The sequence below is a fragment of the Pelophylax lessonae genome (genome assembly GCF_965119305.1).
Source record: "Pelophylax lessonae genome assembly, chromosome: 3".
NCBI classification, from domain to species: Eukaryota; Metazoa; Chordata; class Amphibia; order Anura; family Ranidae; genus Pelophylax; species Pelophylax lessonae.
The window spans coordinates 93,363,814-93,389,472 of NC_138770.1; the positions used below are offsets into that span (position 1 = coordinate 93,363,814).

Sequence of the window (25,659 nt, forward strand, 5' to 3'; positions counted from 1 at the left end):
TGGGGTTCTAGTCATGTAACAGCAAATGTGAGCTGACTGATGATTGGGGCTCTTTCTCTCAATTTCTCTGCTATGGGAGCCTGCTGCTGGGTGAAAAGGCTAACTGCTGACAGAACATTAAAAAGGTATATGTACTGCCAATTGGGGAACCTATCAGGAGGCATCCTGCTGATCAGAAACTGACTTGAGTTTAGTTATTAACTTGGACAAGCAGATGTTTTGTTGGTTTTATGTTATGGGTTTGCTTTAACATACCCTCCTAGCCCTACTGTATTGAAAACTGTGTTTGCTTCCTTGCTTTAAAAAATATAGGGCAAACCTGCTCAGACTGTTCCTGGGTATTCCTGTCTCTTTCATGGTTTACCACTGTCACTACTAATTGAGCCTATCCCTCTCACAATACATACTGTATACATGTATACCTGACACTCCTACTTGCTGACACCGCTGGTAGTGGCTGATATATTCATCTGTTATATTCCCTTGTACTACAATATCCCTGCTTAGCAAAGCTATAACAGGTCTTAGAAGTATCCAGTCTGCTTCGATAAATTGCTTCACAATGTCATAGGAAAACCTGTAATCAAAAAAATTGACACCATGTGAAATTAAAAGACACCTAAAAATTCTAAAATTCTAAACTCAAGCCTACAAGTAAATATTACAGAAAGCGGGCATCATGTAAAAAAAACAAAAAAACTTTATAGTGCCAGCTCATAGTACTGTGCTAAAAAGATCTATTATAAGCAGGGCTTTTTTTCTCAGAGAATAGGTGCAGGAACTCCTCCCTTCTGAGTGACCCCTTGACTCCGTCCCCTACCCACCTCCGAACACCGTTCCTTGGTTTCACCTCTTACCCACCTCCCAGTACCACCCCTTTTAGAGAATTAACAATAACAAGAAAGGCAATATAATAGATCTAGAAACAGTGGACACCCCAGTGACAATAGATCCACCCCTGCAACAATGGACTTCCAACAGCCAGCAACATTAGACCCCTCCCTCAACAGTAGATCCCTCCCAGCAATGATTGATGCCCTGCAACATAAGACCCACCCCAGCAAAAATAGATACCCGACCAACAACAGACTTCCCCAGCAACAATAGATCCTCTGCGCAAATAGATGCCCTCCAGCAATACTAGATTACCCAGTAGCCAGCATCAATAGACCCTCCAGCAGCAAACGGCAAAGACCTCTCCCTCAACAATAAATCCCTCCCAGCAACAACTGACCCACCAGCAACATAAGACCCACCCCAGTAACAATACATCCCCCATGAGCAACAGAAGACCTCCCCAGCAACTATAGACCCCCATCCTCCGCAAAAATAGATCCCCTCCAGCAACAATAGATAGCCTATTAGCCAGCATCAACAGACCCTCCAGCACACCCAGCATCCCTTGCCATTACATTCATTCAGTTCTGGAGGTGCCGGACCTGCGTTCCCCCGCATTCCCGCTGAAAAAAAGCCCTGATTATAAGATTGTGTAATACAAATAATACAATAAATAAAATGTATCCAGTGATAAGCACATGCAAATTATAGGAAAATTATTGCAAGAACTAAAAGCACAAACAACAACACAATAGAAGAAAGTGTCATGCTCATAGAAGCTTGCAATCAAGAGAAATATACTTTTCCTTCACCTAACACCTCAGTTTACACAAGGCATTTACAAACAATTGAGGTTCTTCGGAAAATATTTAACCTGTCTATATTGCCTTTAAAACAGCTTTGCCATTCTGAGGTTTTAATGAATTTAAGGTGTTGCTCACCTCAGAGATGGGCTGACAGAGAGGTGTGTGCCATTAATGGATCGTATGTTTAGAATTTCTTGCTGTTTGATGATACCCTCCAACCTTCCTCCGCAAAGGACAACTTCATCCCCTACACGCCAGTCAACGGGATCCACTAGCACCAGGTCTGTGTCATTGGCTCTGGCTGGAGTTGCCAAGTGTGTAGAAATTACTTTTGGAACCCAGCCTAAAAAAAAAAGTAGAAAGACTACATTTTCTGTCCAAAGAAGTTAAGAATATATGAACCGGATCTCTAAAATTTTCCCAAAGACGTGCAAAATGCTTTGAGGTATGTCGCTGTCTTCCCCTCTGCCTTTGTCCCCTTGTCACATCCGGGATTTGGAGCGTACTCCAGCTCGGTGGTTACAAGCGGCACATGCCTGGGTACTAAGTGAGAGTGGTTTGTGGAGGTACCTCTTAGGCACCCTAAAAATGTAAGTACAATACATTTGTGTTGTCCATTTAAATACAAACTATGCACTATGAGGGTTCTCTCTGTGGATCCTTGGTGTTGGGCAATATTGAGAGTGGTTTTGCATTGGAACAAATGAGATACTGAGTCCATCATATCCATCCCATATTGGATTGTGCTAGATCTGGCCATATGCAGGAGAATGAAAGGAATGGGACCAGAAAACAGAGCATTCTCCTTCTCTTTATACACTTTTGGCCATGCTCTGTGTCAATAACTTCTATGTGTAGACTGCTATATCCAACTGTGGATTTTGCTGTCTCTCCCCTGTGCTCTGGTTAAAATATATCATTGGCCAGAGTAGATTTAGCAGGGAATGAGCCCATCAGTTAGCAAGTATGCTCACCTCTGTCTGCTGAAAAGCCATGGAGCTGGGCTGTATGCTTGGATAAGGGTCTGGGATAGATTTTGGGGCTCCCCTCAAAACCCATACTAGACCTGAAGGGCCTGGTATGGATTGGGAAGGACCCCCATGCTGTTTTTTTTTTTTTTTATCTTTTATTGCCGGCAATTCTTTCGTTTACATTCTGCTGTCAGCAGATGAGTCATGGTTGTAAAGAATATGGCGGCCTCCCGCTCCTTAACAACCAGCCATTTACTGGTTGTTAAGGACGTCGGCAGTTGCCGGCTCCTTAACAATCAGCTAATATAAAACACATTCCTTAACTATCGCTGGGTCACTATTTTTTTACTGCATGTATTTTTTTATTTCCTTTAGTGAATTGACTTTATCGTCATTTTATGCTGTATTTACTGAGCGTTTTTGTATAAAAGGAATAGTAAATTTACGTTTTCAGCATTGCATGCGGTATTTAGAAAAAAATGTGTCAGATCACCTGACTGGAGCCAATTATGACCCTGTCACCGAATAATACACCAAGCATTAAACCCACGGGCAATTTAGCCACAGGCATGGTGTTCTCTGTTTAGCTGCAGGCAGAGAGCACAGGTGCACTGTCCAGCCCTACTGCCGGAAGCCTGTAAAACTCTATGAGAGCCAGAAGTTGCTGTAGCTGGACGGTGCATCTAGTGGTAAGAATATTTAGAACAGTATGTGTCCAGGGACCAATGTCCAGGACGCACGCAGTCTGCATTCAGGGCATTCATCCCTGGGTGCATACTGTCCTAAATGTTAATACCACTAGATGCACTGTCCATCCCTGTCTAGCTGCAGCAACTGTCAGCCTCTCATAGTTTTACAGGCTGTTGGCAGCAGGGCTGGAGAGTGCATCTTCAAATAAGTAACAGTGCCCCATGTCCAGTGTGCATGGGGTCTAAAGCTGTTTGCAGCAGCTTCACATACTTAATCGTCTCTTCACTCCCCACCAAATTACTCAGCAGCTGAGGAATCCTCTGTAAGCGCAAAGTCAATCCTAGTTGAAGCTCACACAGTGACCCCCCCCCAACCATGTGACAGCACCAATGTCCTCACTAAGTCACCAAGTACCAGCTCTATCACATGAGAGGTAAGGGAGTCACATGTTCCCATTACAAAGAAATAAAAGTCACATTTCTTGTGCACCCCACACCCCCAACAGAGAATAAATCTAGGGGGGGAGTAAAGGGAAGGTGAACACAAATGCCGCAGGGGACAAACACTATTAAGGAAAGCTATAGCTTTGTCCAACATTGACAAAACACAGGTTCACTTTAAAAAGTCCCTGTTTAATTTGAGGCATTTTTGCAGAAAAATAAATGTGATCCCTATTAGGCAGCTTTGCCATCGTCACTCATGGCGCCCAAGCACTTTATCCTGAGCGCTTTCTGCATACAGCTGGCACTGCTTTTCCATTATTGCCACTTAATCTATGGTGCTATTGAATGCGACAAGGAATATTTGCCTGCAGGAATTAGCAGGCTCGCTGAAAGGATCGTTTAAATGCTAAGAGCAGTTGGCTCTAACGACAACATATTGCTAGGTAAATTTTCATGGCTGTCAATTGAATTACGCATTATTGTTAATGGAAAGCTGTCAGTTACACAACGTTGAGCATGTGCCCGATTATGACCAATTTTGGACAATTTGCTGGGGAAATGCATGACCCCCGAGGAGGCAGGAAATAATTTTTAAAAGCTCACAAAGAAAGTTAGAGAAGCGAATGTCGCGTGAATATTTATGACCCAATATATTATCATTTGTGAGACAGCCGGTTTGGATATTTGGAGTATTATTTCACATACGCCTCAATCTGCACAGCTTAGCTTTAAGAATTTACATAGATGTAAAGAGAGAAATCAAGGGTTAAATCATACAAAATGGACATGTCAAGAGCACCTGTCATTTTGGAGCACTGGGAGGGAGCACTGAGTGACTTTTTTCAGCAAAGGATGCTTTGATGTATCCAGATAGAGTCTAAGTACCTAATGACAAACAGGGTTCTTTGGTAGATGACCAAATACCACAGCAGCATCCTTTCCATGTCTTATTACAATTTTCCAGCTAGGCCTTGTAGCTGTTAGAAGGCTGAGCATATTAAGTATTTACTCTGATCATGACTGCCAGGAGAGAAACAAGGTGTTTAGGATGAAACAATAGTACGTTTGCAATTTTTTGTATATACAGTATATCTACAGTAAATGTGATTGGCTTAAATTACATCTAAACCCAAACTAAGTGATATTTAGATTCCTAAATACACCTTCCCAGCATTCCTGCATTGTATGGCTTTTCTTCTTTGGAAGTTGAAATCATCTCTAGGACTCCATTCCCACCTCATATTTTACAGAATATATCTACCTGCAATCCCTAAAATCTCAAATATGAGTCAACATGTTGCTTTCATTTCAAAATTCTATTTCTAAATCTGCGGCTTTAAATAATACTTGGTGATCCTGCCATGAACGTTCTACTTCAGGTAAGAAGAAAAAGTCGTTGCCACCATTAGGAACAAATTTGAGATCTCTTTGATAAGAATATGCACTTGAATATATAAATGAAAATATACCTCTTAACTGCCTTTATGTTTGAAAATAAATGATAATAATTATTGGTACCTCATTGAAATATGTTCTTTTAATTCTAGCGCTCTTTGGATATCCTAATTGTAACCGTATAAATTAGTGATCGACCGATATATAGTTTTTTTATTGCCGATATTTTGGTCATCGCATATAGGTATCGGACAATATTGACCGATATTTTTGTACATTTAAAAAAAAATTATTTTCTTGACAGGTACTCTTGTGGAAGGATCTGGGGGTTTAAAAGACCCCAAACCCCTCCTCTGCGCTTAAAAGCATTCAAAATGCCAAGTATGGTTGTTTTGAATGCTGTAATTTTTTTAATCTGGCGCCGAGTACCCGGAAGTGATGTCATGACATCACTTCCAGGTTTTTACATGGAGACCCGATCAGAGCCAAATGCGGCTTTGATCGGGTCTTCGGCGGCCATGCAGGCTGGTTGCCCGGGTCTCCCGCATCGGTTGTCATTACAAGACAGCCGACCATCCGCTATGGACGCCGGTACCGGGATAATGCCTCTAGCTGCAGGCATCACTCCGGTACAAGCACTTTCCGAAATATCGTCAATATCGGTAACCTCAGGGGCAGATCCCGATATATCTGGGAAAGTGCATATCGGCCCCTGATACTGTATATCGGCATTGCCGATAATCGGTCGATCCCTAGTATGAATGCTATGGAAGATGTTGTATATGACAAAATGCATCAGGCAGAGCTACATCCTGTGATGCCACCATGCTCCCGGAGGTGTGTCCCCGGAAGTGGGTTTGGGTCGGGCCAAATTGTATTACTGGCAGTATAGTTTCACTTCTTTCATATGTGAGTGTATACTGATTGTTTTTAACAATAAAAATATGTAGATTTACACTATGTGGGTTGCATGGTCTCCTTTTTATTTTAACATATGTATGTACATAATATGAGTGAATACTGGAGATGGAGGCTTAAAGGGATATTTTCCCCATTTTTATCAACTTGGTGGATGAAAGTGCAGTGCCTGGAAGAACAGCGGATACATTTATATAAAACACTTCATGACTTTTCTTCAACCAGAGAATCGGTGCTTTTCGGTAAGCCTTCTGGTGGCGGTGACCAGTCTGGCGAGGGATCACAGCACCTTTTTCTTTTGGGTGTTTGGAGGATTTATTACTATGTATTATTACTTTTGTGACTCGCACTCTCTTAAAAATTTATTAATTTTTTTATTTATTTATTTTTTTATAATTTGGTGTATATTTATTTTTGTAGCACAGCACAGTATTTTGCTAAGATTGTAACCATATATTTTATCCTGTGTTTGTTTAAATAAAGAATTAAAATAAAAAGGTTCTTGTTCAGGCACTTCCTGTTATAAAAACTTTCTGTTCCCCTTTCCCCATACCCATATTCCCTTGCAATCTTTTCCTTTCCATTTTTCTTTTCTTTTGTTTATGCGCAGCAATAGTCAAGGATCGCAAACGCAAAATAAAAACAATAAAAATGGTACTCTAGTCAAATTTTCTTTTTCTAGTGAAAAAAGTTGGATATTGAAAGTTTTTATTATTGTGTGTGCCCCAATTTGAGAGTTTCCCCTGACCTTCCTGACGTGACACCATGCAGGGGCAGACTGGCAACTTATGGCCCAGGGGGCAAGTACAAACCAGAGGTCCATGGTGCAGCGACTCGGCCCCCCTCCCACTCTTCCTCCTCCTCCTCCTGACCCCCATTCCAGGCTGAAGCCCTGCTCCAGATACTCTCTACTTACTGACGGAATCCGGGCTCCCCACCTGGCCAGCAGGGGGTGTTTGGGGGGAGCTGGGACAGCTCGGTAGGGGCTTGCCAGGGAAGAAGAGTCTCTAGTGGGGCATAGAACCGGCTTCTGCTCAGACACAGTATACACCATCTATGCGGGGGCAGAGGCCTGCGCTCTTTCCTTGTTTTCAACCTACACTCAGTAGCTCAGTAGCAGAGACTTTTTACTTCTCTTCACTAGGAATCCTTTAGGCATGTCTGTGGCAAAAGCAGTGCAGCCTTTTTTTTTGGAGCATCAGAACGGCCCAGGGGGCAATTGCCCCCCTGCCCCCTGGCCCAGTCCTCCCCTGACACCATGACAGGGTATTGACACAATAGGGACATGGACAGCAATAAAAACCAAATAAGAGAGGTTTGTAGCTCAAAATAAAAACCCCTCTTGTTCATATACACAACTATATTAACTAATCAGAAAAAGATGGGAGTAGACCCACACGTCAAAAGTAAATTGAACAGAGCATTAAAGTTAAATTTGTCCTGCCAAATAACTAAAGCAGAAAAATTATAAAAATCTCACAAAAGTTCTGTCTCTTTGTTTATTCTATCAGAAAGAAGAACAAACAAAATCTGGAGTTTCATTGTGTAAATAGAACCTAGATCCCTGGTGCACAGGGTGCACCCTCAAGGCTAAATGTGGCCCTTTTGGTACTTGTTGCGTAGCCCCCGGACCCCAGCATTCCATATTGGAAAAACGATTTGGTAAAATGACTACAAAGTCAGTGATCTCTAGAAATCTTCTGTAACATGGTCCTAGTTTGTCTGTGTCCGGCCTCCTCCCCTGACAAGTTATCCCCTTATGTTAAGGGCATGTGGACAAAGGCCTCTTGACCACGACCATGGCCCAGTGGTTGTTGGGGTCCACAGGCAGTTGGCTTATCATACCCTGGAAGCCCTCTTCAATAATAGGGGGGCTTCTGGTTATCGCCCTACCTACTTCCATGTGAGGCGTTTTTTTTCTCTGTAAATGTCTGTGTTGCCGTAGTAAGTTGTATACATCTCACATATTTGCCAATTCACAGGCAGGGTCAGGGCATCCCCCTGGAGTTTGTTTAATGTTTCACGTTAGGCATTATTAAAATCACTGCTCCCAGAAAAAATAAGATTTGAAACTTTTTTTTGCTTTGGTACATATTACCCATGGCAATGCCCAGCCCCCCCCCCCCCCCCTCTGGTTATTGGTCTGACAATCCCTTGCCAAATTGTTATTTAAAGGATAACTTCACCTGGATCAATTGATCATATCCTCCAGATTTCTGCCTGTACCTCTTTAGGGGCTTTCTATTAGAAAGCTGGAGAATGTGTCAATGAACTACGAGGGTACTCATCAGCTCCCTCGCAGTCCATTGAGAACTACAAGCTGGCTGCAGCAGTGGATGATGGGACTTGTAGTTCATTAATTCACAGACTTCTGTGCATGTATGATGTGGCTATGTGGGCGGAGCACAGCCATTAACTATCTCCCATGGGACACATCTGCCCTGCTACAAGATTTTATCCAGTCCCCAGTTAGGGTCAGAGGCATATCCTTCCTCAATGGGTACTGATTGTGGATTGAGGTCAGCAGAGGCTATCTATGGTCTCCACTTCTGATATGAGAGGGGAATTCTGATTGGGACCTTGATGGGGATCCTGCTGTAAGAGGGGACACTGATGGGGAACCTGTTGTAAAGAGGTACTCTGATGGGCAGCTTAATGTAAGGGGGCACTCTGATGGGAACCCTGATGTAAGGGGTAACTTTGATGTGGACTGATATGAGGCTGCTTATGGTATCCACTCCTGATATGAGGGGAATTCCAATGAGGACCCTGATGTAAAGAAGGACTCTGATAGGGATCCTGCTCTAAGGGGGAATGCTTATGGGGAACCTGACATAAGGGGGACTTGAGAGGGAACCTGATATAAGGGGGGTTGCTGATGAAGAACCTGATGTAAATAGCAACTCTGATGGGCGCCATGATGTAATGGGAGACTCTGATGAGGACACTGATATAAGGGGGACTCTGATGGAGAACCCGATGTAAACAGGGAACCTGATGAGGACCTTGATGTAAGGGGCAACTCTGATGAGGACCTTGATATAAGGGGGAACCCTGATACAGAACCTGAAGTAAGGGAGGATTTTGATGGGGAACCTGATATAGGGGGGACTATGATAGATACCCTGATGTATGGGGGACTCTGACGGAGACTTTTTTTCACCCTGAAAATATTTGTAAAATATATGAGGTGGTACTGAAAAGTTTGGAGACCCCTCTTCTAAACCATCTCATATCCTGAACATTATGTTCAGGCCTTTGGTGATGTCAGGGACAGCGGTTCAGGCCCCCATAGTTGACAACTACTCTCCTGGAAGGTACCTAATGTAATGCTGAGAACCTCTGCTTTATGGAATGACGGAGTCGAACCATCAACTAGTTTTCCTCTGTAATTCCTTTGGGATTTCGTTTGGCAGAGAAGTTTGTTAAATATATGAGGTGGCCCTCGTACTGAAAAGTCTGGAGACTCCTCTTGTAAAGCATCTTATATCTTGAACATTATGTGCAGGCCTTTGGTGATGTCAGGGACAGCAGTTCAGGCCCCCCATAGTTGACAACCACTCTCCTGGAAGGTACATAATGTAACGCTGAGACCCTCTGCTCTATGGAATGATAGCGTCGAACCAGCAACTAGTTTTCCTCTGTAATTCCTCTGGGATTTCTTTCAGCAGAGAAATTTGTAGCAGCCCTCCTCGTCTCCGACTTAGATTACCACACCTAGAAAAACATTCAGGTTTATCATTATCAGGAGGATTGCAGACTTTAAACAAAAGATTATCTTAAGAGATACCACATTACATCTGTATGGCTGATGGCGTGCTGGAAGAACGGAGGTCTAATTTGCCATGTGAGATGGAAATAAAAGCGTCAGATGGTTCTTTTTCACAGTAGATAATACAGGACCGAGCCAAGTTATTGAGTTTTTTTTTTTTTTTAATGCTCTGTGCAAAGTACAGTCTCTGTTGGATGGCTACAATTAAACATCATTGAAAACACTTGTGCGATCCTCGATTTAACACTGAGCGAGCGAGCCTCTTTTGGAAAACAGAGCTGTATCAATTTGCCTGCGCTTTACATCAAACGGAACGCTATGAGCTGCTTCTAATTTAATACCATTTCGCTCCATGGCACATAACAAATTGGAGACCATGTCAGTGTTATTTTTTAAACCGATATCACAGTTCAAAATCATTAAACAAACAGACTTTGAAATTCTCAGCCAGCTTGCGGGAGACAAAAAGTTTTTTTTTTCTTTTAGGAAAGTTGAAATTATTCCGCAGCCATGCACAATTTCAGACTGTTTAGCGAGCTGTGTCAGCTCCTTGCTTTGATATGTTAATGCAACTTAAAAAAAAAAAAAATGGGAAAATAAAAATTCCCAGAATTCCTGTTGACTGGCAGGCTAGATTTCAGGATTTTTACGGTTGCCTTCGGCTATGAGAAGCCCTCCTGCCAATCAGGGCAAGCCACCCATAAACTGGCTGCCAATCAGATGTCAGTTTAAAAGAGTTTCATTTTTCTGGAGAGGGAATGGGAAAGGCTTGACAGTTTAATCACGGTCCCTGACAAGGCACAGGCAGCCTGTACGGGATGGAGGAAAATGTTATTGATTGTTTAGTTAGGAAATTTATCACTGTCTACATTTGAGATTACTGTGTTTCCCGGCCCTATAAGTGACAGGAGGGCGCAGGCCTAACAATCATGTTTCAATAACCGTTTTCTCTCTCTTACATATTGAGCGTACAGAAAGCACAATGTAGAAACACGGATTGACACGAATGATTGTGATCTTTAAATGCTACCCTGATTTAGATGTCACGTCAGCATGAAGGGCAAATGCATTCTTTTTTTCATTTCTCATTGCTTTTAGGGGATTGCATGGTCCTTTATTTATCGATGACGGCATTGCTTTTATGAATTGTTCCTAAAGCGGAGTTCCGGCCACAAAATCGACTATGTCCGCATCCGCTTGCTTTTGGTCACCTGAAAAATAAATGTATAGTTACGATTTTTTTTTTGTTTCCTTACCTTGTTATTGAAGAAAAATATACTCACCTTTCTTCCACTTCCTCCCTCTGCGGCCGCCGTCACTTCCTCTTTGCATTGATTCCTGGGAGCTGAACGTCATCGCTCCCAGGAATCAATGCGCCTGCACCGGCCCCACTCGTCACTTCCGGTGCGGTGCCTCGTTCCCTGTTAAACAGCTTCTGGGCATGCCCAGAAGCTGTGGAGGGATGACGCGCCCGCACTGGAAGTGACGAGTGGGGCCGTTGCAGGCGCATTCTGGGAGAAGAGGACACAGAAGAGGACGCGCTGGCTTCAGCTGCCCACATCTGAGATGGCAGCGCTGGAGAAGAAATTTTCAAGGTAAGTATTTCTTCTAAAAGGTAAGTGCAACCTGGGACAATACAGAGGCTATCCATTGTGGAATGTACTAGCCCTGACTGTCCCGGGGGTATTTTTAGTGAAAAAACATTTTCGTGGCCGGAACTCCGCTTTAATTGTACAGGTACACAGGAACAGACACAATTTTTTCTGCTTCCTGCTAAATGCTAAGCAGTAGGGCCTTAAAGTATATGTAAATCCAGTCACTGAAAACTTAAAGCGGAGTTCCGGCCTATTTTGCAACTTTACACCATTCGTTAGATTAATATAACCTGAAAAAGAATTGGATCATTTATAATTTTTTTTTTTGCTTCACTTACCTTATTTTTTCTGAAAATGAACTTACCTTCCTTCTACTTCCTCCCTCTGCGTCCACGGCCCTCGATGTCACTTCTTCCTTTGCATTGACTCCTGGGAGATTGAGCGTTAACAAATCCCAGGAGTCAATGCACCTGCATCGGTGTCCCTCGTCACTTCCGGTGCAAGCGCGTCCTTCTCTGCCGATGAATGGAGAACAGCTTCTGGGCGCAATGAGCTGTGGGATGACACACCTGCACCGGAAGTGACGAGGCAGGACATTCTGGGACTCCGACATCCAGGAAGAGGGACGATCCGGCTTCAGCTGCCCACACTGGAGATGGCAGCGCTGGACAAGAAATTTTCAAGGTAAGTTTTTCTTCTTATAGGTAAGCTTAACAGGGGACAGTTCAGAGGCTACTGTTGCTTAAAGTGGAGTTCCGGCCTCGGAAACTATTTTTAAATAAAAATACCCCCGGGACAGTCAGGGCTAGTACATTCCATAATGGATAGCCTCTGAAGTGTCCCAGGTCACACTTACCTTTTAGAAGAAATACTTACCTTGAAAATGTCTTGTCCAGCGCTGCCATCTCAGGTATGGGCAGCTGAAGCCAGCGCGTCCTCTTAGGTGTCCTCTTCCGTGTCCACTTCGTCCCAGAATGCGCCTGCACCGGCCCCGCTCGTCATGTCCGGTACAGGTGCGTCATTCCTGCACACCTTCTGGGCATGCCCAGAAGCTATTTAGCAGGGAATGACGCGCCTGCACCGGACATGACCAGCGGGGCCGGTGCAGGCGCATTGATTCCTGGGAGCGATGACGTTCAGCTCCCAGGAATCAATGCAAGCAGGAAGTGACAGCACGGGCCGTGGCCGCAGAGGGAGGAAGTGGAAGAAAGGTGAGTATATTTTCTTCTATAACAAGGTAAGTAAACAAAAAGAAAATCTGGATTATCCATTTCTTTTTCAGGTGACACAGAGCAAGCGGATGGGCCAAAGTGACTTTTGATGGTGGAACTCTGCTTTAAATGCACTAGCCCTGACTGTCCTAGGGGTATTTTTATCCCCAAAAAAATTTTTGCCCGGAACTCCGCTTTAACAAAGCTTTAACATGGTAATGCAATTTTAAAATGTTTATGTTTTTAAAATCTGCAGCCTTTATTAAAACTAAACTCCCAAATTATTTTTATAGCATACTTACATTGGTTCAGCTTGGCACTATGTAGGTATGCATGTCTAATATCTGAGGGGCTGCTGAGGAAGCTGCAAATCATTGTAGTAATCAGCGCTACTACAGTAATAGCCATAATCTTCCATGTGCTGCTCATGGCTAAGGCACCACACATGTAATCAGCACCCTAGAAATAAGGGCCACTGACCTATACTACCCTAATACCCCAACTAAACTAAATAACCACCAAGACACCATTTTGGAATAAAATTTTGGCCATAGCGGCCATTTATTAACCATTTAAATAAATCAAACATTCCTTAAAAACAGGAACAACATGAAATAATCCAATAACAATAGATATATCAATAAACATAAAGTTGCTGACCTTTGGAGGCCCCAATTATCAAGTATCCTTGTTGGTATCTGCGTAACTACTTACACGGCCATTTACTGAACGCCTTGTATTATTTTTCAGTTAATACAAGGTGTTCTCTGATTGGACGAGATGGAGATCATGACATCACTGCCCCTCTTCCCTACCTCATTCATTCAGAGAATGCCTTATGTTCACTGCAAAAAATAAAACGCATTCCATTATTAATGGCAGTGCTGGGTCAGCAACCCCATGTGGTCAGTGTGGGGAGGGGAAGCTGATCGCACTGATCCCGAGCAGGAACCTGATGATCGTGGCCATCACCATAGGCGTGTGCAGGGGGTGTGCCAGGTGTGTCTGGGCACACCCTAATCGCTACATGCAGTGCTGATTCGCTTTACTGCCCGGGGCTTCCCCCGTGTTGGCCCCACAGTGCTGCTGACTTGCCTTCTCTCCCTCCAGCTGCTGCGGGGAATGTTTCAGGATGGAGAGTGGGGGAAGGGACTAGTAAATATGTAATTTACCAACACCTTCCTTTTCTAGATTAACACAGTGAACACACTCGCTCACTGTGTCTATTCACAACTGAAGCATAGTAAAATGTGTTTTCAGTTTCCCCAGGGGTTGGTTAAAGTGGAGGTTCAGCCTAAAATGAAAATTTCTAAATCGACTTGCTTCCATAGTCTAAGACTACCTATCTAGCCCTGTAAAGCAAAAATCACTGTACATACCTTTTCTGAAGCCACTCCGGTCCATGCATGAGACAGCCAACAAGGCTGGGAAATGCCTGGGAAGTGACCTCACCCATAGACTTACTATAGGGCTTCCATTGTCGGCTGCCTCTCCTGCACACTCCCACACAGAGAAGCTGCAGCTGACAGCTCAGCATTGGACTGGACCGGAGCGGTTTCAGAAAAGGTATGTACTGTATACCGATTTTTTGCTTTACAGGGTTAGATAGGTTAGTCATAGATTGTGGATGTAAGAAGATTGTGAGATATTAGTCTTTGGCTCAACTTCTACTTTAAGTAATAGATATGCATACTTACATTGAGCCAAGTTAGACCAATGTAGGTATGTAATGCAAATAATTTCTGGTTTTCAGCTATAAATAATACCTGATGAATTTATAAATACTTTAACCTGTTGTCGCCTGTGTGGGCGTGGTCTACTGTGCCTGTGCACATGGGGTAACAATCAGGCAGGGACTATGGTAATGTGTCTCCCGACTTAGAGATGAGCCTTCACTGTGAACTAATTAAAGCACAGAGTTCCTTTACTACATACTGTAAATTGTAGGACTGCATTAGGAGGGAAGTGCTGAGACTTTGCCCATTCCATTAGCCGGTGTACCTGAGCTACCTTACTCCCAGTAACACATTGGGGTCCCACTGTGCACCTAGTGCAGCCCTCATGTATGCTCTCACTTAATGCTGTTCTTCCTGCACCATGTCACTAGGCCATAGATTTCTGTAATGCTTCTCGGCCTTTTGGCTAAGATCAATAGTAGTATGTTCTTATCAGTGATCTAGTAGGAGCACTGTGCTGTCATCTGACCAGGCCAAGGTTGGGTGGCGGCTATGCAAACCTGCTGGAGTGATGGGGACCCGGAAGGTTAGGATCAGCAGGAACTGAAACCGGAACGCCCATAGGTAATTGGGGGCTGGGAGTTAAATTCCCCCCCCCCCCCCCCGAGAAAGCTGGAAGGGTCCATTACCTCTTGATTCAAACATTCTACCTTGTCTGGCCATAGGCTGGGAAGGCAGAGAGTCCGCGGTGTCTGTGCCCTCTGGGAGTGGTCAACCCAGAGGTTCTCTTAGTAACACTTGGGTGTGGGACCCCAATGTGTGAACCGACACATGGTCACAGATCCAAACACTTTTTTCTGCACTGTGCCTTTTAGGGCTGGGCCTTTTGGCTAAAGTCCGGGGCAATTTTTGTTACCAGGTCTCAGGGCTCGGCCAGTGCACCATGCACGGCCACCTTTTTATTTATTTATTTTTCTCCCACGTTTGTCACCTTTCACTTTTGTGTGTGTTTTCTTCTCACTAGGATGGAGGGTGTGAGTCCTCGGGCTTGCCCTGAAGTCTAGGGGGAGGATGTGTGGCCTCCTGGTTCCTTCCTATTTTGTCTCTGGGGGTCTCTCTTCAGGAGAGCCCCTTGACCACGTATTCGGGTGCAGCTTCGGCTGCCCAGAAGAACGGGGTCTGCCTGGCCTTCTGGCTAGGTAGACCATTGGAAACCCTTTGTCCCTGTCAGGAACCTTGTGCCCCAGGGGATCAGGGTAGAGGTCTTACCCCTTCGGGGGGTGGACAAAGCACATCCCCAAGTGTTCACATGCACTTTTTTTGTGTTCACTTACCGGGTTTATTCGTTGCAGTTTTTGCACTACCACAGATTAAAAAAAAAAAAAGAAAATAGATCTCTGTAACGCTAGTCTGCTCCCACTTGCCATGGGGGATGGACTGCTGTGGAGAGAGCAAGAATACCGTCCCCCTCACAGCCGGAGGTCCTGTCACCTTACCAGGTACCCATACCTCTCAACCTTTTGAGATGTGAATGAGGGACACCTATTAGCAAAAGTTTGTAGACATAGGACACGTCCCCTGCCACTCCCCCCTTAAAGCATATTCATATTGAAAAAAAAGTTCAACCCACAAGTCCTTTTTTACCACTACTATTTCTTTATATTGCCTTTGAAATTTACAAATCCAGCAATTTAGAAAATGGATGAAAGGTTTAGCACTAGGAAACACTTTTTGAAAGATAAAAGGTTAATTTTATATACAACTATATAGATGAGACCAAAATGAGGGACAAATGAGGAGGAAAGAGGGACAGAGGGACTTTGTTCCAAATCAGGGACAGTCCCTCGAAATCAGGGACAGCTGGGAGCTATAGGTACCACCTAACAACTGGTTGCTGAAGCGTGTTCCTTTTTTGGTTACTCATAGCAATTACACCCCTCTTTTTATCCTTGCTGAGTTAACCTTTTGCAGTAGTGTTCCTTCATACCCCATAGTGCGTTGCAGACCTAGATTCTTTGGAATACGCCAAAACCAATATGCACCCATTTTGATTAACTTTAGACCAGGTTTAAAACGGTTAACACATCTTTTACTGTAAAAAGGCATCATGGCAATACAACATGAATAATATTCTGTTCCTAAACTTAACTAAGATAGTGTATTGGCCCAGGCATACCTCGGTGAGGTGAGAGTCTATATAGGCATTGTCCATGCCTTATCCATGTTGTCCATGGCCACCGGTATCTTCAGTTCCGTCCTAGAGCTCACAGGTGTCTCAACCTTGACTCCCAGTATTTTCACTTGTGCATTCCCTCTCAGTCCTAGTGGTCCCCCTTTTTTTATAGCACAGATCGGCCCGCCAAAACCAAAACCCCAGGAAAACAGAACCAAAATATTTTGACCCTTTCCCCACCCTGGACCAGCTGCAGGAACTAGCTACATGCATTAAAAAATGCATAGAGCCTGCATAACACATATGTGCAATGGCAAAAGGGTGGGCGTTATCACCCACATTCTGTGCATATCTATGTGTCACCAGGCATCTGTTGTTTGTATGCTGAAGGCACTTTCCCAGCACATAGACTAAGCTGTCAAAGACAGCTCTCAATCCCCTTACCAATCATCAGCAGTTGAGACCATCTCCCAATCATGTGACCACTGTGACAGTCAATTACAGTGGTCACATGATCGCTGATCCTTCCTGCCCCCCAGGTGTACAGATCCTATTAAAGGGACATTGGGGCTGGTAAGGAAGGGGTTAGGAATCCTAGATATCACAACCCTGGCCTGCCCAAGGGGTGGTGTTAGCATCCTGTGACTTAGCCCACAATTTTGAGCATGCGCTGGGCCAAGTTCAACTGCATGTTTCCCACTTTAGGATGGGGGCAGCCGTCTTTGCTTTGGCCAGCCACATGAAGGGAGGGATATAAGAATTATGTTTTATGGCGTAAGCTTTAAAGTGGTTCTAAAGCCACAAGGTTTTTTTACCTTCATGCATTCTATGCATGAAGGTAATAAACCTTCTCTGTGCAGCAGCCCCCTAGTCCCCCCAATACTTACCTGAGCCCAATCTTCCTCCATCATTGTGTACAAGAGCCTCGGCTCTCTGGGAAATCTCCCTCCTCACCGGGTGAGCCAGCAGTGAGAGCCATTTGCTCCTGCTGCTGTCAATCACAGCCAATAAGAAGAGACAGAGGGGTGGGGCCAAGCCACGGCTCTGTGTGTAAATGGAAACGCAGAGCAGCCCCTCGGGTGAGAGCCTGCCTGGGTGCACTCGGCAGGAGGGAGGGGCCAGGAGCACCAACGGGGGACCCCAGAAGAGGAGGATCTGGGCTGCTCTGTGCAAAACCATTGCACAGAGCAGGTAAGTATAACATATTTATTTAAAAAAAATCCAAAGTTTTAATATCACTTTAGTTTTCCTACAAATTTTGGGTTGGAGGTCACTAGTATAGAATATCAAAGAGAGAAAAAGTGTATGCATATCATTGCATACATATTTAAAGGTAGGTACACACTTACCATTCATGTAGATAGATGCATTTCGGACAGCAAGGAATTTAATCCCATAAGGATATAATGGAGTGGTGTAAGAGCTTCCATATAAAGTGATGTGGGCTTTTCCTGGGAACCATACATTGTCTTCTCCCACCAGGAGTTCCCCTCCGTCTGACACCAGAATGTAATGAGCACGCAGGTGGATGGGCCCGGGCCCTAGAAATTCAAGAACGCCACCTGTAAGAGCAACAGACAACATGTTCAGCAAAGCACCAGTATTATAAGACCTCTATGCCAGTGCATTACATATTAGGTTTGATTTACTAAAGGCAATTGGCAGTTGCACTTGGCAAAAGAATTTCCCAGAGCTTAGTAAATGTGGTGAAATTTCACTTTGCCTAATATATCCGATCATGTGCAAGGAAAATAACATGATTAGATCATGGACTTCAGCAGATCTGCAATTCTCATGCAAAGTGCAACTTCCCTTGGAAAGTGAACAGTCTATTTGCATTAGTAAGTCAATCCTGTTGTGTTCAGCAGAGGTTACTATGAGTAGTCAGTAAAATGGGTTGCTAGTCAGACATTCAGAAAGTAAAAATCATTGGGGCCCATTTAGCAGAAGCGTCTGTAACCATCCAACCAACCACAATTGATGCCTGTTTTGCAATGTTTAATGCACATTGTAGATGGAGACTGCAAAGCATGCACTGAACATATATTATATTGCAGCTTACCAATTCCTAATTTGTTTCTTTTTTAGGCTTTCATTTTTCCATTTTCATTCGGTGATCCAGCCAGCAAGTCTGTTTCAAAAGAACAAGCTTACAGCTACTTCTTTTTTATAAATACATCCTCCCCCACTGTTTGACCTGTGTCCTCTTCTCTCTACTATATTCACTCTGTTAGGATTATAGGTGTAGAAACATGCTCATGACCTGTCATTGAAAATCATTCCCTCTTAACAATTAATTAATTATTAATTATACCTAATTAATCATTCCCTCTTAATTCATAGCACATTACTAGCCAATTGAGAGTCATCTAATCCTTGGGTTAGTTTTCTCCCCATGTCCCATGCGTGAAACCTTACCAATGTATAACTGTCAGTACATGTTCTGTCTTTACTTTATACAGTCATAACTGTTTTCATTTTTGGCTTTCAACAGGCCTTTTGTACTTTTACACATCATTGTTGCATTATAAAGCCTTATTATTTTTATTTGCTTTTACATGTTTTGTATGTTCAAAACTATGGAAGAGCCCTGGGGCCATCATAAAAAAGATTTCTGAGTTTGAAAATACATTTTTTTTTTTTTTACAGAATTCTGAGTTTGAAAGTCAGAATTCTGAGATTAAAAGTCAGAATTCTGACTTTGCAAGTCAGAATTCTGAGATTACAAGTTTGGACCATGCTAAAATTTATTAAACACAATTCTGAGATTAAAAGTCAGAATTCTGACTTTTTTAATCTCAGAATTCTGAGTTTCAAAGTCAGAATTCTGAGATTAAAAGTCAGAATTCTGAGTTTAAAAAGTCAGAATTCTGAGTTTAAAAGTCAGAATTCTGAGATTAGAATTCTGACTTTTAATCTCAGAATTCTGACTTTTAATCTCAGAATTGTGTTTAATAAATTTTAGCATGGTCCAAACTTGTAATCTCAGAATTCTGACTTTGAAAGTCAGAATTCTGTAAAAAAAAAAAAAAAAAAAAATTCAATCTCAGAGATCTTTTACATTTTTTTTATGATGGCCCCAGGGCTCTTCCATACAAAACTTCTAATAAACATATATTAAAAAAAAAAAAAAAGAACTAGCTCTCTTGCAGATTGTTGCAGTTTACAGGGATAAGACAAACCATTTAACATTGTCAGGGGTGCTTTCAATAATCAGCTTATATTTACTCATGTACAACCTTTACACTGCTGTAACTGCTTATAAAGTATTAGCTGGAGTTTGGCTTTAATTTGTTAGTATATCTCAATTTTCTAAGGCATCTTTGGCCCCTTTCATACGGGCTTTCCGATCCGGTCCGCCTGTCAGTTTTTCAGGTGGACCGGATCGGATGCTCCATGCACCCCTATGGAGCAGCGGATGTCAGTGGACACATCTCCGCTGACACCCACTGCTATCCATGAAATCCAGATGGATGGAAACCCTGTTTTCCATCCGTCTGGAGGATTGGATAGGATGAAAACGGACAGGGGGTCCGTTTTCATCCGATCTCCCATCAAGGAGAGCCGAGATCTGACAGGTCTGTCTCTACAAAGTAAGCTGAGATGGACCTGTCATCCGCCTGCTCAGTGGGGATCAGCGGATCGATCCTCGCTGAGAAAAATGGAGTCCGCCGGGTGGACCGTCCATGTGAAAGGGGCCTATCACTCAGACTGACAGTGCTCCTGCAAAAGATGATCCTGTGCTCCTTTATCCTGAGTGGGGGCACTCTAAAAGAGGAGATGTGTTACTGACCAGATCATCAGGCAAAGACAGAGCTAAAAAAGAAAACGAATGCAGCCACTACATCTAATGATTGGTAAGCTGCAGTACATTTTTGGTTTGGGGTTTAATACCACTGGGATCACATTTGTTAGGAATGCCAATGTCTGTGCACCCATGTGAACCTCAGGATTGCCCGTTATCTCTAATCAATAATTCCCAACTCTGTTACTGGACATTTTGAGTGTTCCCACCCACCTAGATGCTTACCAGCTCTTCCTCTTACATTCCCTATTACATAAAATGAATAATACAGTAAAGCCTTCTTACAACAGAAGGTATTCAGATGTCTCATTTCATCACATCCCAAAAATAAGAGGATTGTTCCTCATTTCAGGACAGCGAGCAGAGCCATGCAAACATTCTTTTATACCCCAACAGTCGAATGAACATCCAGAACCACTGGTGTATAGTGTAAATATCAAGCCATATATTCAAAACGACATACTGTACAGCTGTTTCAGATTTTCTTTTGTCCATCACCACTTAACTGTATGGAAACCAGGACTTTTGTACAATAGGACATGGGACCCAAAAGACAGTACAGGTATACCCTGTTTTAAGTACACTCACTTTACGTACACTTGCGAGTACAGACACAGCCTGGTCAGCTTAGCATGGCACTACTCCTGGTTTTTAACATTGGCGTCTATGGGAAATCGTGGTCAGCTTGACATGGCACTGCTCCCAAACCATAAGTGACAGGGATACCAAACTTAGAGAGCACCGAGAAGGGACCCAGGACTACAACATATTCTATTTGTGGCTGGCCAGCTTGCCTAGGTAATCTACCATGTCATAATCCTGGATCCCCTTAACATGTTTCCCAAGCTTGATGTCCTTGTCACTTATGGTTTGGGAGCAATGCCATGTCAAGCTGACCAAGATTTCCTATGGAGCTAGTGTATTTACATGCATTGAGAAATGAAAAAAGGTATTGTTTCACTTTAAGTACATTTTCGTTTTACATACATGCTCTGGTCCCATTGTGTACTTAAAAGTGGGGTATGCCTGTATAACCATATGTGTAGTTTTAATATGTATAAGCAATCCAATATAGGTGGTGAGACCCCTTCGTAATAGCCTTGGTAGGTGTGCAGACCCAGGAACTCAGCACACAGAGCTCACCAATAAAGCCCCTGAGAGAGAGAAGAGACTTTTAGGGGACTTAACCATCCTAAATCAGAAAAGCATCGATAGCTGTGGGTGGGCTGATCCTTTAAATGTGATGTAAAGAAATACAATTTTGTATTTTTTATATATATATTTGTACTTCTGTGTTCACTGGAGGGGTACTAAAAGTCCTACCAATCTCTCGTGCTCCAATATGTCTAAAATAAGGATGATACCCTCCATTGGCACACTTTTTTAGTGGCACCTTCCCCACACACACTCAATAAATTCTGGGCTGATCCTTTAGCACCCATTGTTAACATTTAGGTGTATCAAATTGAAATCAGTATCTAAAAAAAACTGTAAAGAAGGCCCAAATTAACTATTTAAGTATAGGCAAACCTATTCATGAAGGACCTATTATAGGGGTGACAAGCTTTCAGAACACATGAATGCATGTTCTACTGCTGTCACAGTTAGAACATCCGCCCTGAGAAATACCATACAGCTAGCTCTAGAGTGCCTGGCGAGACCAAGTGGTTTTAAAGAAGGTGCAGGAGATCAGCACAGCAGCTCTGAGCAACAGATGCAAAATGAGTGAATAGTATTTTATTTGAATAAAAATACAACTGCCTAGGATATACATGAAGGCCTTTGATTATTTTTATTATGTAGCACTACTCCCTTGGGAGCTGCTGGTTACGGATTCCCCTGAGTTACCCATATCAACAACTTGACAATAAAGCATATTCTAAGTACTTGGCTCAGTCAGAAAACAGTCTAGGGGTTTGTTTTTTTGTGGTTTTATTTCAGAACTTGGATAGGAGAAGGGATGAGTGGGATACTCCAACTTGAATAACTATGTACAATTTGCTGGGATGTCTAAGTATAGATGAGTGCGGCAAGGCCGCTGCTTCACCTTGTTACTGCAGTGAAGTAGAATCTAATGAACTGTATGCTTCAGAGAATCGCTCTTCAGCGCCCTACTTGGCATCCCCTTTGCCCCTACTCTTCAGGGTTCTCCCCACGGCACCCCCTTTACTGAAACACTCTGTGTGAGCTGGCTCCCTGATCCCCTGACTTCATTGGAGTGGTCCCCCTTCCTGGGCAGACCCTTAGGCAAATCTCCTGGTACTCATGGACACTGTTTTTCCACAGAGACTCTGCCAGCAGCTCCACTGTCAGTTCCACTGGATCCTCTGCAGCTCAGCTCCACACCTGGTTAACTAGGCCCACTGCCTGAAACACTTTCCTCACACAGCAGGAGGAGACGTCCTGTCACATGTCCCCTCAGCTTTTATGGGCAATCTCAGGATGCATTGCAAGAATGCCCTCCCACTGGGACTCCCACAAAAGCTAATGTGTCACTGGCTGGGTTTCCTCCACTGTCCAACAAGCTCCCCCATTGGGTACAGTGGGGACACTCCCTCAGACCCAGTGAATCACACCTGGAAACATGCAATAGGCAACCTAACAGATCAGGCTCCCCTGATAAGCAGAAGGAGCAATAGATGCATTTGCCTAGCACCTACCTACCTAAGAGGGTGCTACAATTATAATTAATATTATTATTATTTTACAAGATTTATATAGTGCCAACAGTTTGCACAGTAATTTACAATATACTGTAAAGGGAGACAGTACAATTACAATACAGTTCAATACAGAAGTAATAGGCGGGCCCTGCTCATAGAGCTTACAATCTAAAAGGAGGGCCTATGAAGGCCTATGATTTGCTTTAGCAAACTATGGAACTGAGTTACTAAAGCTGGCCATACATGGTTCGAATTAGCAGGAACCGGCCTAGATTCGAACCGTTAATGGGCAGGCTAAATGTACCAAGTTAATTGATCGATCAACTTGGGTACAACCAACCTGCCGGATTCTCTTGCAATTATCACGAGCGGCTGCTTATAGCCACTAGCATTAATCACTGTCTTCTCCAGGCGAGGACGACTTCCCCAGCCCTTGGTTGCAAAAAATAAATTTGCTCCGTTTATTGCTGGCCTAAAACTAGAGAGTGCAAAATCTGGTGCATTTGTGCATGGTAGCCAATCCACTTCTAACTTCAGCCTGTTCAATTAACTTTGGCAAAAAAAAAATGGAAGCTAATTGGCTACCATGCCCAGATTTTGAACTCTCCAGTTTAATAAATCAACCCCAATAAATCATTCAGTTTGGGTTTCTTGATCGTTAACCACTTTACCACTAGAGGATTTTGCTGTCTTACGTCCAGGCCACTTTTTGCGATTCGGCGCTGTGCGACTTTAACTGACAATTGCGCGGTCATGCGACGCCGTACCCAAACGAAATTTAGGTCCTTTTTTCCCCACAAACAGAGCTTTCTTTTGGTGGTATTTAATCACCTGTGCAATTTTTACTTTTTGCGCTATAAACAAAAAAAGAGCGTACATTTTGAAAAAACAACAATATTTTTCACATTTTTTTATATGAAATTCCCCCCCAAAAAAATGTAAAAATCAAAATTTTTTTAAATTTTTGGCCAATTTGTTTTCTGCTACCTATGTTTGGTAAAAAAATTCACAATAAGCGTATTTTGATTGGTTTGCGCAAAAGTTATTGCGTTTACTAACAAAGGGAAAGATTTCTGTCATTTTTGGTGGGTTTTTTTAACGCGTAATGGCGGCGATCTACAATTTTTTTTGCAGGACTGCGATATTGTGGCGGACAGATCGGACCCTTGACTGACATTTTTGACACTTTTGGGGGTACCAGTGACATTACTGCAGTAATCAGTGCTATATATATGCACTGTTACTGTAAAAATGACACTGGCAGGGAAGGGGTTAATTTTATTGGAGAGGGAGGGGTTAATGTATGCCTGGTGCTTACTGACGTGTGTGGGGGGAGGTGACTGTGTGACACAAGGACAGATCCAGGGTTCTGCTATGCTGAACCCTGCAATCTGACCCTGCCTGTCACTTGGGAGATCCGCCCGCTTGTGTTTACACAAGCGGGCGGATCTCCACACTAGATCCCCGACGATCGGGGAACAGCGGCGGCGATCGCCGCTGCTCCTCCCCTGGCCCGACTCCCGCTGTGACTGAATACAGCGGGAGCGAGCCTCCGGCGGCGCGCCCGTGCCGCTGGGGAAAGGGGAGTGTCTGACGACGTAGTACTACGTCGTCAGACGATAACGAGCCGCTTTGCCGCAGTAGTACTACGGTACTCAGACGGCAAGTGGTTAATGCAGACCCCCTTCTCTAACTCTAAACTGTTTTGGAATTACTTGCTTTCATGTAATAATTTTCGAATGATTGTAATCTAGTGCAAAGCATCTATTTAAGATAAATTAATTCTGAATATGACAATCCACTTTATTCAAGAGACCTACCAAGGCTGCGAGTAGAAGACATAAACATTCTTTCAGCAAGGTATCAAGGTTATGTACACTGTCACACATCTATAGCTCCAGCATGACGTGAACCCCATTACATGTATATATTTGTCAGTGAAATAACATATCTTTTGACAGTGGAACAAATTCACCTTTAAGGATTTATGTCTCATTAAATCTATATGAAAATACATATTTATGTGTATAATTACAAACAGGGACTGGAAGGACTTTTGCAAATGACCATCTGGGGCTCTCAATCATTGTACCTATCAGTTTTCTCTCCTTCTGGACAGAATGACTGACAGCTTCCCAAGAGGTCCCGTAGCCTCTAAGGACATTGCTTTGTTAGAATCATTGCAAGGAATTATTTTCTGAATGCCGCCACTAGGAAGAAAATGATATGTAAGGTTACACGGTTAATTTAGTCATAATATAGTATATTTCCAGTGAGCACATACAGCATATCAGACTATTATTGAAGGATTTCGCTTAAAGTAATTTATAAACTGTTTGCAAGAACATGCTTTACCCCCAAGATTAAAACACAGAAGAATGTTGTAGTAGACACTACCACAGAGATCGCAGATGCATTTCATAAGTAACATCAATCAGTGTACAGAGTGCAGAAATACACTTCCACTACCCACTGTATAGACAAGATGCTCACTTACCTTCAAAATTCTAATCTCTGTCACATAAATGGGACAGAGCCAGTGGCCTCTCTATGGGGGTACGGGGGGGGTGTGGACCACACAAGGGGTAACACCCGCCAGAGGGGTGACAACATCAGGGACTGCTGGCCCAAAACAGGCTAGACAGGAAAGAGCCCAAAGGGAAGGTGTTTTACCACACCAGGTGACACCAACCATAGTGACACC

The 25,659-nt window shown here is 43.3% G+C and overlaps 1 protein-coding gene across 3 annotated transcripts in view; it reads right to left on the reverse strand.

The window, feature by feature from the left end:
- Positions 1 to 25,659, reverse strand: part of PKHD1 (PKHD1 ciliary IPT domain containing fibrocystin/polyductin) — a 1,006,139-nt gene that overhangs the window by 513,645 nt on the left and 466,835 nt on the right. For all 3 annotated transcript variants that reach the window (XM_082249887.1, XM_082249888.1, XM_082249886.1), the window contains exons 37-39: positions 17,837 to 18,049; positions 1,779 to 1,986; positions 423 to 577 (exon numbers count right to left, since the gene is read on the reverse strand). In XM_082249887.1, coding sequence (XP_082106013.1) covers positions 423 to 577; positions 1,779 to 1,986; positions 17,837 to 18,049 — 576 coding nt within the window. The remainder of the gene's footprint in view (positions 1 to 422; positions 578 to 1,778; positions 1,987 to 17,836; positions 18,050 to 25,659) is intronic.